Source organism: Cebus imitator, unplaced genomic scaffold (assembly GCF_001604975.1).
Source record: "Cebus imitator isolate Cc_AM_T3 unplaced genomic scaffold, Cebus_imitator-1.0 Scaffold50, whole genome shotgun sequence".
NCBI lineage: Eukaryota > Metazoa > Chordata > Mammalia > Primates > Cebidae > Cebus > Cebus imitator.
The window spans coordinates 8,552,018-8,564,833 of NW_016107365.1; the positions used below are offsets into that span (position 1 = coordinate 8,552,018).

General features: G+C 39.4%; 1 protein-coding gene across 3 annotated transcripts in view; it reads right to left on the reverse strand.

The window, feature by feature from the left end:
- Nucleotides 1–12,816, reverse strand: part of DMGDH (dimethylglycine dehydrogenase) — a 78,234-nt gene that overhangs the window by 20,430 nt on the left and 44,988 nt on the right. For all 3 annotated transcript variants that reach the window (XR_005200093.1, XM_017527712.2, XM_017527714.2), the window contains 4 exons: nucleotides 12,063–12,193; nucleotides 10,616–10,833; nucleotides 8,849–9,006; nucleotides 6,446–6,505 (listed from right to left, as the gene is read on the reverse strand). Coding sequence is in view for 2 of the 3 variants with exons in the window: in XM_017527712.2 (XP_017383201.1) it covers nucleotides 6,446–6,505; nucleotides 8,849–9,006; nucleotides 10,616–10,833; nucleotides 12,063–12,193 (567 nt within the window). In the remaining variant the exon portion in view is untranslated. The remainder of the gene's footprint in view (nucleotides 1–6,445; nucleotides 6,506–8,848; nucleotides 9,007–10,615; nucleotides 10,834–12,062; nucleotides 12,194–12,816) is intronic.

The following is a 12,816-nucleotide window of genomic DNA, read 5'->3' on the forward strand; positions in this document are numbered from 1 at the left end:
AACTCCGTCCCAAAAAAAAAAAAAACAAAAAAAAACAGTGTTTGCCAGATGCAAACCCCAACTTTTTCTATAGGCAGTTTCCACAGACAAACTGCAGGACTTGAAGCAAATTTTGGTAACCTTGGATAGTCACAGAACCAATCCCCCAGGTATACCAGGAGACTACTGTAGTTTTATTTGTAATAGCCCTAAACTGGAAGCATCCTGAATATTTATCAACGAGTATATAAACAAATTCTAGTATATCCATACAATAGAATATACTTCGTATAAAAAGGAATGAACTTCTTTTTTTTTTTTTTTTTTGAGACAGAGTCCTGCTCAGCTGCCTGGGCTGGAGTGCAATGGTACAAACGTGACTTACTGCAGCCCTGACCTCCCAAGCTCAAGCCATCCTCCTTCCTCAGCCTCTCAGGTAGCTAGAACCACAGGCATGCACCACCATGCCCGACTAATATTTTGTGGAGACAGAAGTCTCACTATGTTGCCCAGGCTGGTTTCAAACCTGGGTTCAGGTGATCCTTTCACCTCCACCTCCCAAAGTGCTGGGATTACAGATATGAGCCACCACTGGGAATGAACTACTAATAAACATAACAACACAAATGACTCAGGTTATGCTAAGGGAAAGAATTCACATACCAAAAAGCATATACTCTATGATTCCATTTTTATAGATTTTGCATTTATTCTTAAAATTGCAAATGGGCCTAGAGTCTCAGAAAGCACATAAATGGTTGCCTGGGGGAAGGTGAGGCTGTGGGGAGGGTGGCAGGTTGGGATCACAAAGGCGCATGAGCACCGTGGGGATGAGGGACAGGTTTGCTATCTTCATTGTGGTGATGGTTTCACTGCTGCATCATGTACTAAAAGTTATCAAATTGCTTAAGTATGTCAATTTATTGCATGTTCAAATACACTGCTAAAACAATAATAAAAATACAAGCAATCTTAAAAATGACTTCAATTCATTCCTGGGCCTGCATTTCCATGGATATCCAAATTTGAAAGCAGTTAGCTAAACATCACATTTCAGCTTTTAGGGTAGAAATAAAGTACTGTTTCCTAACAGAAATTGGATATATATTAAAATAATGAGTCAATGGCTTCAGTTTAATATATCCTGACAGGTGTTTCAGGTATGATCAGCTATACTTTAGCTAAGTTTTACTTCTTTCGTCTTCCTTTCCTTCTCTTCCCCTCCCCTCCTTTCTCTTCTCCTTCCCCGTATCACTCAGCAATGAAAACGGGTAACAGAATAAGGATGGCTTAATTCAGATGACATAATTATGTGGCTCATAAAGACAACATGGCACCAACGGCTTCACCACTGTGCTAGGAGGTATTCCGTAGGATTTTAGACTTGCAGAAGTAGGCTTCTTTTACAGATTAAAAATCTCAGGAATAAAACCAAGTTAAATGGCTTTCCTGGGCCACACAGCTAGAATTTCATGACTAAAAAAAGTCCACTTACTACCCAGTTCTAAAAGAAAAAACAAAGATGTGAGGCAGAATATGAATCTGTAGCCTAGCCAGCACGGGCTATAGATCTATTAATTTACTTCCATTCCACTACAGCTCTATAGCACCATCCTCTGACCAATCCACCTGTTTTTCTACCTTCCTATTTACTTTCAAGACTGTAGCTGGTATGGAGTTAAAAGAACTAAGACAGTGGTTCTTAACAGTCACTGAATTAAAAAGAAATCACCTGTGGAACTTTAAAAATGAAACACAGGCCCTACACCTAGAGTAAATCTAATTGATTTGGGGTAGGTCAGTGTTCTTAAATAAACTGCATTGAAACTACCTGGAGGGCTTATTAGAATAGATTATTGGGCCAGATGTGGTGACTCATGCCTGTAATCCTAGCACTTTGGGAGGCCAAGGCAGGTAGATCACCTGAGTCAGGAGTTCAAGACCAGCATGGCCAACATGGTGAAACTCCATCTCTATAAAAATATAAAAATTAACCGGTGTGGTGGCAAGTGCCTGTAATACCAGCTACTTGGGAGACTGAGGTTGGAGAATTGCTTGAACCCAGGAGACGAAGTTTGCAGTGAGCCAAAATTGTGCCACTGCACTCCAGCCTGGGCACTAAGGTGAGACTCTGTCTCAATAAAAACAGATTAGATAGATAGGCAGACAGATAGACAGACAGATAGATAGATAATTGGGCTCTACCCTGGCAGTTCCTGATTTTGTGGGACTGGGATGGTACGCAACTATTTGTATTTGAATTTTCTAGCAGGTCCCCAGGTGACAGTGTTGCTGCTGGTCTGTGGACCAGACTTGAGAACTACTTGGGAAGTTTTTAGTTCTTTTAGTTCAGGTAATTTTTAGTTCTTCAGGATAATAATGGTCAGCCAGTTGAAAATCTTTGGTTGCAAACAGTAATTCTCCATCTTCTCTGGAGAATCACTTGGGGAATTAAAAACAACTGATGCCTGGGTACTTGTAAGGGGTTCTTTTTAAATTGATCTTGGGTGTAGCCTGGGCCTTAAGATTTTAAAGAGCAACATATTATTTAAAAGAATCATATCCCAAGTGATTCTAATGTCCAGCCAGGGGTGAGTATCACTGAAAATTTTCTGCCTCCTCAATTCTTATTACCATTTACCTCAAATTTCCCCAAGAGAATCAGATACTTTGACCACTACAATATATTAAAAATTTCTTTCTAACTTGCTGTCTATGAACAATGGTTCCTTTCCACTTTGATTTTTTTCTTTGTTTCTTTGATGTTTTAATAATAGTTAATATTTACTGAATACCTGGGATGTAGAAGGCTTGGTGCCGAGTCTTTACCTCTTTACCAGGTTTTTTGGGTTGTTTTTGGTTATTGAACAGTTATAATTTAAATCTTTTCTCAGAAAGAGACCCTGCATTTTTTAGAATCAACTTTGTCTTATAACTTGTGGTTAATAGATCACATTTTATTCTGTTTCTACTGATTAGAAACCAGACAGGGAGAGAGGAGGGGGAAGGAGAGAGGGAGAAAGAGAGGGAGAAACATATAGAAAACAAATTCTTCTGATCTGCTTCAACACATTTTGCTTAATATTTGAGTCTCTGTGAATCTTCATGGAGGTTCTCCAGAAATGGACAAAGATTCAGTATTTCCATGAGGAAAATTCCACGAATACCTATGACTCCATCCAAAGGCAGCTGATTTTCCTTTTGCTCTTGATTAATGCATTTCTTCCATTTCCAGCTAAAAAAAGCCCACTGATTTTCCCCCCAAAAGATACTTCCTTTGGAACATACCAAAAATACCATTAAGAACAATGATATGAGTTGTTTCAGGTGAAGGGTTTTGCGTTAAGAAGATTTTTAAATATAGATTCAATTGTTTCTACGGCAGCTTTGGTCAAGGCTTCTTGGCAGGGCTCTATGGCGTACTTCCCACAAGATGGCACTGTTGTATGCGGCTGGAGAGCCCTCAGCCTCATCTTCACAGCTACCGCCAAGAACGCATCCGTACAGCTTTAGGTCTTGAAATGCCCTTTGTTTCTAGCTTCAGGAGATCTGAGAGCCATCAGGAGTATATCTTTAACATTTAGGTCTATGGCTTAGCAAGGTGTCTAATCAGCGATACTTAATAAATGTCTACTAGATGAAAGGATTAATGAATGATACATGTGTATCAATTTCACATTAGCCAACACCAGAGGAAGGGGACTGAGGCTGGAACAACTCCAAGAGGGAAGGAATTGAGGGCCACTGCACTATCTCCCTTTGTGATGAAAGAGTTCTTCGGGACTCCATTGTTCTTTTCCTGACTTTCTGACAGGCTTTGACAAGAACACGATTCACCCTAATAAGGCCTGATGGCCCATCTGCTTACCCAGCCATTTTCCTCCTTAAAATGGGCAAAGCAACTATTCTGACACAAAATTAGTTACAGCAAAAAACATGTGGGGAGTGTCCATTAATAAAAGGTAGACCATACAAATAATATATGTTGCCAGAGAAAGAAATTCTCGGGCAGTCTTTCAGGTCTGATAAGCCCACTGTGGAAAAGGACTTTGTGGGGAAACGTGGTGGGTGAGAAAGCTCCACCGTGAGGTCAGAGGGTGGTGTTCAACCTGAGCTAACGGCCTCCCCCAGGTCACTTTCCCTCCCTGTGCTTCAGTTTCCTCCCCTTCAGATGTCGGGGGAGGGGTACCAGCTGATCGCCAGGGACCCTTCTAGGTCTGACACAGTCTTCTATCTTTTCTTCACATTATGGCTTAAACAATCATTGTGTAAATAACTAAGGGCCAGCCAGAGAATTCTACATGTTTGGTTTGAGGGAAAGAAATAATTGATTTCAAACAATTGTAAAATGCCAGGTTTTCTGCTTTGTTTGTTTTGGTATCAAATATAAATATCCCTCTGTATTAGCTGTTGCTCCTGTTTTCCCATAGCACTGATTTTCTGAAGCAATATAGGCTTACAGTATATTATTCTTTAAAATGTTGTGTGAAGCCAGTTTGGAGTTTTTAGGCACCGAACTTGAATGGTCAAGTTATGAAGCTTAGTTTGTAAAGTTAATAAGTTTTCCAGGAGCCTGTTTCACATTATAAGACTACTATGAAACCACCAAAGTTGATCTAATCTAGTCACCTGTCTTGGGTGATTAGCAAGCATCATTATGAGTAGGTTGATACCAACTAGCCACTTTAATTGACATAATTGAAAAAGACTGGCTCAGTTGGAGCCAAGTCTTTGGGTTGCAAAGACTTTTACCCTATAAAGTCATTAGGAATTAACTTTGTGACTCTTGAATGAGAAGCAATGATTCAGAAATTATAAAAACAGGCCATAAATCAAAATTAGTATCTGTTAAACAACTAACTTCATTCCAAGATGAGCTTTGGTTATTTGCCCATAAAACTTAATACGCTATCCACACTTGCTAATAATCATAAAAGATTTTTGAAAATTTCATTTCATTACAAAGGGATTATTTATCTATGCCTTATCCCCCCAAAATAATATCCCAACACTGAAGCAAAAGGAATCAGTTACCTATCTACCTAATGGTGACCAACAACAGAAATTTAGCGCTTTCAAGAGCTGGGCCATTTTTATCCTTATTTGAAACAACTAAAGTAAAGCTTCGGCTGTCAGAAGGAGCAATCTGCTGCTAGGGTCTGCCCAAATTCCAAGCACCTGCTTTCTCTGATCTGGAGGCAGATGGTACATCGTAAAAATAAAACACAGGGGGAATGTACAGAAAGATATTCCCTTTAAAACCATTTACGAGATTCTTTTTCCTAAAATCTCATACTATAAATATACATGTTTTATGTTAATATTATAGCTCAGAATTTGGGAACATAGGGTCATAAGAAAAGTTTTCTTGGCCTGATTGAGTCATATACATGTATTCACATATTTCCACAGGATGAAAAATCAGTCTGTAGCTTATAACCACCTAGGCAGGACATTTTATTTTTGGAATTCTAATAAATATCCTAAACAGTAGCAGCTGCTGCCCTTATTATTCAATACTACCACTCACTGCAGCTCTATTAAGTTTCTTCATTACAACTCTTAGGCACTGCTCAATGGGGTAACCTCATTTATATTTGTAGGACTTGGATAGATGAGCTTGGCTGTAATAAATTGGCCTCAGGATAGGCTTTTCCACTATAATTATTTAGAGTAATGCTTCTCAAACCTTACAGGCATCAGAATCCCCTGCAGGGTTTGTTAAAACAGATTTGTTGGCCTGACTCCCAGAGATTCTGATTTAGTAGTTCTAGGGTGGGACCTGAGAATTAGCATTTCTAACAAGTTCCCAATGAGGCTGATGCTGTTAGTCTGAAGGCTACATTTTAAGAACCACTGATGTAGGGGTTCCCTTTGGAGTGTCTTATCAGTTATGTTTCTTTGGGCTTGTATTAGCTTCTCAGTTAATACCCATTTTATGCTGAACACATTTGAAACGTGTTATTTGTTTATATTCAGATGTTGCAGTTACACACAAAGATGCTTGACAAGTAGATGGACAGATCTGCTGAAGCAAGGCTGTTCCACGCTGTGAGTATCTGGGAGAATCAATGAATGCAGTATGTTTGATCAGTTTATGTGCAACTTCCCAAGTCACTGGGAGTTACCAGAACATACACAACACGATGCACTTCCGACATAAATGTCTACTAGAATCTGACAGATAATCATCTTATCCTTACTAATTTTTATCTTAGAATTTAGATTTAGCCCTTAAAGATGCTGGATTCTGCTATCTTAAATCTGCAAGCACATTCCCAATAGCTCGTGCTAAGCAAATATTGACAAAAGAGTAATATGAAGCAATTGAGCAATGCTTAGCATTTATGTTCACCTCGTTTCTCTTATAACCCACGTATGGTTAAATTTTAAAGCATGGTTCTGTCACAAAATAGCATCATGGTGTTAAGATTTACTTCAAATGCACTTTGGAATGTAAACATACCTTATTTAACTTCACAAAATATTCCAGTCCAGCTTCCAAAGGATTTGTATCACAGTTCATCTAAAAAGGAAACATACATTTTAAATGTTAGATGAGTGCAAATCATTTCAGTAACATCACTTTCCTATTTGTTTTTAGGAGAAATAACACTTTTTGATTTTTCAACACAGATTCTAAAGAAAGGCAAACTAGGCCGGGCGCGATGGCTTACGCCTGTAATCCCAGCACTTTGGGAGGCCAACGCGGGTGGATCACAAGGTCAGGAGATCAAGACCATCCTGGCCAACATGGTGAAACCCCACCTCTACTAAAAATACAAAAATTAGCTGGGTGTGGTGGCGCATGCCTGTAATCCCAGCTACTTGGGAGGATGAAGCAGCAGAATTGCTTGAACCAGGGAGTCAGAGGTTGCAGTGAGCTGAGATTCGCACCACTGCACTCCAGCCAACCTGGCAACAGAGCAATACTCGGTCTCAAAACAAAAAAGAAAGGCAAACTGTAGACTGGTTTTGAAAACAATTTTTTAATCCAAAATTCAATGTAGCCTTTCAGCAAAAAATGTCATTTGAGTATAACAAATACAAAAACTAAAATTCACTGTGTTCCATAGCTCTCTCATTTTAATAAACATCTGAGGGAATGCACGTGATGTTCCCTCTAGAAACAAGATTTTCACATGTATTTATGCAATCATTTTACATAACTACGTTTTGAAAAGTTATTAAGCAATTTAGTTATGTCACAGCCAAGAATCAGGATAAGGTGGAGGGAAAGCAGATGGTGGGAAAGTAGCTGATGGAGTTCAGGAGAGAAAAAAGGAATAAGCAGAGTTTGAATCTCTCTCTCTCCAAATGTGAGCAAGCCACTGTGATATCTACCAAATCAGGGCTGTTTTGTTGTTCTCTTTGCAGTGAGAGAACTAGTCTAAACCCCCTAAAAGTAGCGAAACTTTTAAAGCAACACAGCACCTACGTAAACCAATTGAATGTGCGCTTGTTTTACATGACATAAGCATTGCCTCATATTTCTTAATTAATTTGAGCTACTCTAAAATTATTTTATCTGTTCAAAATTTCAGAATTTCTTCAAAGAAAAAAATAAAAATAAAAATGAAGCACAGAGGATCACAGTATCAACACTAGAGGGCGCTCTGGCACTGCTGGGAAGTCGAAGGGATGGAAGAAGGAGAAAAGCTTTCCAGAAGAGGTCGCAGGGAGAGGAAATCTGAGAAATTAAAAGGCAGGAGGATGGAGAAATGTTTGACTCCCAAAGAGCTGCTCCTGCTGCTTCATTCCTTGGAGAGTGCAGGGACCGCGCTGTCCTCTGCTTCTGTTCCTGAGCCTAGCCTTGCCTCAGTCCCCAGTTGTAGCTGGAGAATCCCTTAATAAGGGACCTCTCGCGGAGACCTTCCCCACTTGCCTCTGTGTACTCTAAATGCCCCTGGGTCCCTGCCTAGGCTTTCAAACATACTCTGCCCTCCAATCAAATGCATTTAATTATGTACTTGGCACTTCCTAGACTCTTTCTATGATAATTCTGTTGCATAAAAATTCCATTTTTTAGAAAAGCAAACGGAAGATCTGGAGGGTTAGGCCAGATAGCTGGTGCGTAGTGGAGGAAAAATTCACACCCAAGAGTCCCCGCTCTGAGTCCATCTTTTACCACTATCCTTTATTTCATCTTTGAGGCCTAAAACCTCAGTGTCTTCCAAAGAAACAATTAGTGAATCTGAAATAGTGAATGGGTCCAGAGAACAGCCTGCCATACTGGAAATAAAGTTAGGAGAACAGAGTTTGAACCACAGGTTGGCCACTTACTAGATAATCTGGACCAAGTGGTTCTCTAAATCTCAGTGCTACTATGTGCAAAATAGAGGTAATGGAGAGTTGAGAAGGAAACTGAAATCATGCATGTGAAAATATGTAAATGGTTAAAGCACTATACAAATAGAAAGTCTTGGTAACCATTATTAATGGTGGAGGAAGGCTGGACCACCACATCCTGGACTATCACCCCTGCCCCTCAGAAACGAGTGTTAACTCACCAAAAGTTACAAGATAAGAAGAAAATGAAGACAGGCAAAATGACAGAGGTGGAGAGACTTTGAAAAGTGTTACTCTAATCCCATGAGGTAGGCCAGCTCCCCACTGTCCAAGACAGATTTCTAGGGCTCTCAGCCAACTAGGATCAATTACGGCAGAATAAACGTGATGTCAGAATTCCACTGAACTTTCACTTGAGAATTTAAGGAGAAAAACCTCTTCCCCTAATTAAATAAAGTTATCTAATTATATGGAATTTCTCTTATAGCCAAAACCAATGTTACTGCAGTTAAAACCTGCCCTTATATAAAAATGAAATAAATAAACATAAAATTTTAATAAAGATGCTAGCATTTCAAACCTCGGACCCCCAGGCTCTGAAGGCTTTCTCCAGGCGTAAGGCATTCATGGCATAGGTTCCAAAATTGTCGATTCCCTCCTCCTGGCCTGCATTCATGATCATGTCATACAGCGCCACAGAGTCTTCTCTTCTGTGGTACAGCTCCCAACCCAGTTCACCTGAAATAAACCCGCAGGTGCCGCAGCACAACAAGAACAATGATCACTATATCAAATGTGCTTTAGCTAGAACACATACAAGCAGAAGAAACTGCACTTATGCAACACAGACATTGTCAGTCTCTAAAAAGACCAGTTCACAAAAAGTTACAAGAGCCCACTACGAAGAAGCCCACAATATCACAGATGCATTCGTGCCAATCCTGACACCCATGTAGATGGTGGTACACAGGACACCTCTTGTCACGACACAGAAAGACTATAATGCAGGAATTAATCTCCACCCTGGACCCCAGGTTTTTAATGAGGCTTGACTGTTTTCACACACAATGAGGTTAGGTGAATAGTTAGCATGGCAGTTTATTAAGACAAGGGATTCAACGTTTAAACCAACCCCTTGCCCAAAATCACAAGCTTAAAAATATCGTCAACTAAGAATTATTCAAGTTATCATCATAGTGAGAAAGCCATAGTGTCTGACTTCCCCTCCTTCCCACTTCTTCCCTAGTCATTCCATTCATCAATAGAGCTGTGGGGCAAAAATCAAAAGAAATGAAATGTAACCCCCAAAATCCTACTTATTTTTGTTATTCTTGTTTTGGTTTGTTTTGTCTTATTTTTTGTTGAGACAGGGTCTCACTGTGTTGCCCAGGCTGGTCCTGAACTCCTGGGCTCAATCAGTCCTCCCACTTTGGCCTCTCAAAATGCTGAGATTATAATATTATTAGAACCAGTTCTGATAATTAATTCACTTTCATTAATCCCAGAATGCTGGGATTACAGGTATGAGCCATTGGGTCCAGACCTGCTCATTTTTTATTCTGGATTTTGCCAAGGTTGGGTGGAAGAAGGGCAGAAAAAAGGTATAGCAGGAACCCAGGGAAGAGCTATGGTCTTTAATCTCTATTCTCCTGTTTCCCAAGGTGGAGGGCTCATGGTAAGGTGCTTAATGGGATGCCACAGAATAGGAGCAACATATAATTGAATGAATGTTTGGGCATGCAGTACTCCTTCTGTGAGAGACAAGGTCTAGAAAAACTTAGAAGGGAGCCCAGAGCACTACTGGGGAAGTGAAGAGCATTCGTTCACCTCTGTATCAAATATCTACCATGTGCAAGATTAGGTGCTAGATGCAGACTTCTCGGTGAGCTTAGAGTCTGGAAGGAAAGATAGATTGTTGGCAATGCTCTAGGAGAGGTGCTTGATACACTCAAAATGGTCTCTATGGGAGATTCTGTCTTTGGGAGACCATCTTGAATGTTCACAGATAGAGTTGGCTGGCCTGACTATTCCAACTATTCCAACAGCCAATCCTCTTCCTACTTTTTTTAAAATCTGCCCTTCCAGATGGTAGGCAGCTACGGGACTAGAAATCTGTGGAACCACTTTCAAGACGAGGAGTGAATAGACAAATTTGTCATAAGAGCTGAGCAGAGAAAAAAATGTTCCTCCAAAGTCGCATGGACAAAAGTGAGGGTGAGTGTGCACATGCGTACACACTCACACACACTTCAGGTGGCATGACCTTTCAAATTTAAATCTAAATTTAAAATTTAAAACTGACCTTTTAAATTTCAGAGACTCACTCCAGGTTGTTTTCCAATCTTACCAGTATAAGATATCCTAATAGCAGTGACAGGAATGTTGGAAATCTTTAAGGACTTGGTTTGAAGAAACTTGAAAACATCTTCACTAAGATCTTCAGAGGTCAGCTTCTGAAGGACCTTTCTTGCACGTGGACCAGCAACTCCAAGGACTCCAAGCTCATCGGTTATGTTTTTAATTTCAACATCATACCCACCTTTGACTGCCTCTTCTTCAATCCATCTGTGTTTCAGCCATGAACATTGTGTTAAATATTGCTCGAATAATACACTTTGGTGACAAATTACTTCTCTGAAGACATGCTTTGTGTCTAGAGTTATCAGAAAGTCCCCAGAGTGTCATTTCACGGAATCACACTGATTTTTAAAGTTGAGGAAACTGAGCCCCAGAGATGTTAAGTGATTCTCTTTAAATCGCCCACTTATAAATTTGGGGGATAATTTTTCACAGTACAGAAGGATCCTTCAATTTAATGAGCTCTGCCACCCAATTCTTTTAAATAGTGACACAGCCCTTTTGCATTTAAACTAATGATTCAGCCTTCAAAAATTGATTTAAACTCAAATTGTCTCTAATACCTGTACACAGGAGGCACAGTTATATTGCTAAAGGTTAATAATGTGCCTGCCACAAGACACGTAATTGCTCTGACAATCACAAGGAAAAGACAGAAACTCTAGTTTCAATTTCTATGTCTTGATGAGTTATTGGGACCAAGTTATAGGACTGGTTTCTAATTTATTGAGCAGTCCCTGAGCTATCTAAGCCTAACACAAAATGTTCGTCTGGATTTACACAAAGCTAAACTATTAAGATGGCCCCAGTATATCTTGGATTGGAGCATATAATTTGCATCACTTTACAACTAAGGCGAGAATCTGTCAGCGTAAGACATCTATTAAATAATAATATTCCAAATATGTTTGGAATATTAGACTAAAGACTTTATAGTAGAATAAAGATTCATGTAAAGCCTGGACTTGGCAGGTCAGCTACTTTAGATCCAGCTGTGGGCCAGGAAGCACAAAGTATCACAAGGGGCAAAGATAATTTAGGAAAGCAGCTTATGGAAGTGGACCAAATGTGCGCATCAGAATCAAAAGGCTTGTGTAAGTTACCTTAACCCAAACCTCAGTTTCCTCATCTGATAATGGGAATCATGTATACCTTGCAAAATATTAAGAGAATTCATTAAGGTAATGTCTAAAAGAGGTTCTGGCACATTGATGACGCCTGATAAATGCGAATTAATATTATTAGAATCAGTAGCTTATGGATGAGGGGCCCTCATTCTAAATATTTTTGTATTCAAAAAATAAAATTTATTTGCAACAATCAGCTTTAAGAAGAAATAAAGTTGTACTTTCAAGTACTAGTAAAAAGAAAAACTCAATGTAAGATTGAGTCAACATATAATATGTACAAAATTTTCTTACTAGGTGTGCACTTACCTAAGATCATGAAGTTCTGATCCAGAGCCAGTTATTAATAGAAACTCCCCAGGAGATTGGTGAGAAACAGTCAACTCAGCATACACTCGACCTTTGGGTGTTAACATGTGACTTATATTTGTAAAACCCACCTACATAAAAAAATTTAAAATTACCTTAGGATGAAATAAAAATTGCATGAATCCTTTTAACACCCATTTAAATAAAAATATGGGCCTTAAGAATGAAAAGTATCTGACTCTTACCATTTGTATAAAGTGTATGAATTATCTGTAAACCTAAACCCAACAGTAATTTGAAGTTCTTAAACAATTATTTAAAACTATTTGTCATTTAAAAGCTATTCTTCATTTAATTGCTGAACTCACTTTTAAGTTCCCATTGAAACAATTAAGCAAAGTCACAAGGTCCTTAGATGAGAATTCACTCAATAAAAATTTAAATTTGAAAATTAGCTTATAGGCCGGACATGGTGGCTCATGCCTGTAACCCCAGCATTTTGGGAGGCTGAGGTGGAAGGATGGCCTGAGGTTAGAAGTTTGAGACCAGCCTGGCCAAAATATAGTGAAACCCCATCTCCACTAAAAAATACAAAAATTAGCTGGGTGTGGTGGTGCACACCTGTAGTTCCAGCTACTTGGAAAGCTGAGGCAGGAGAATCACTTGCACCCAGGAAGCAGAGGTTGCAATGAGCTGAGATCGCACCACTGCCCTCCAGCCTGGGTGACAGAGCAAGACTCTGTCTCTCAAAAAA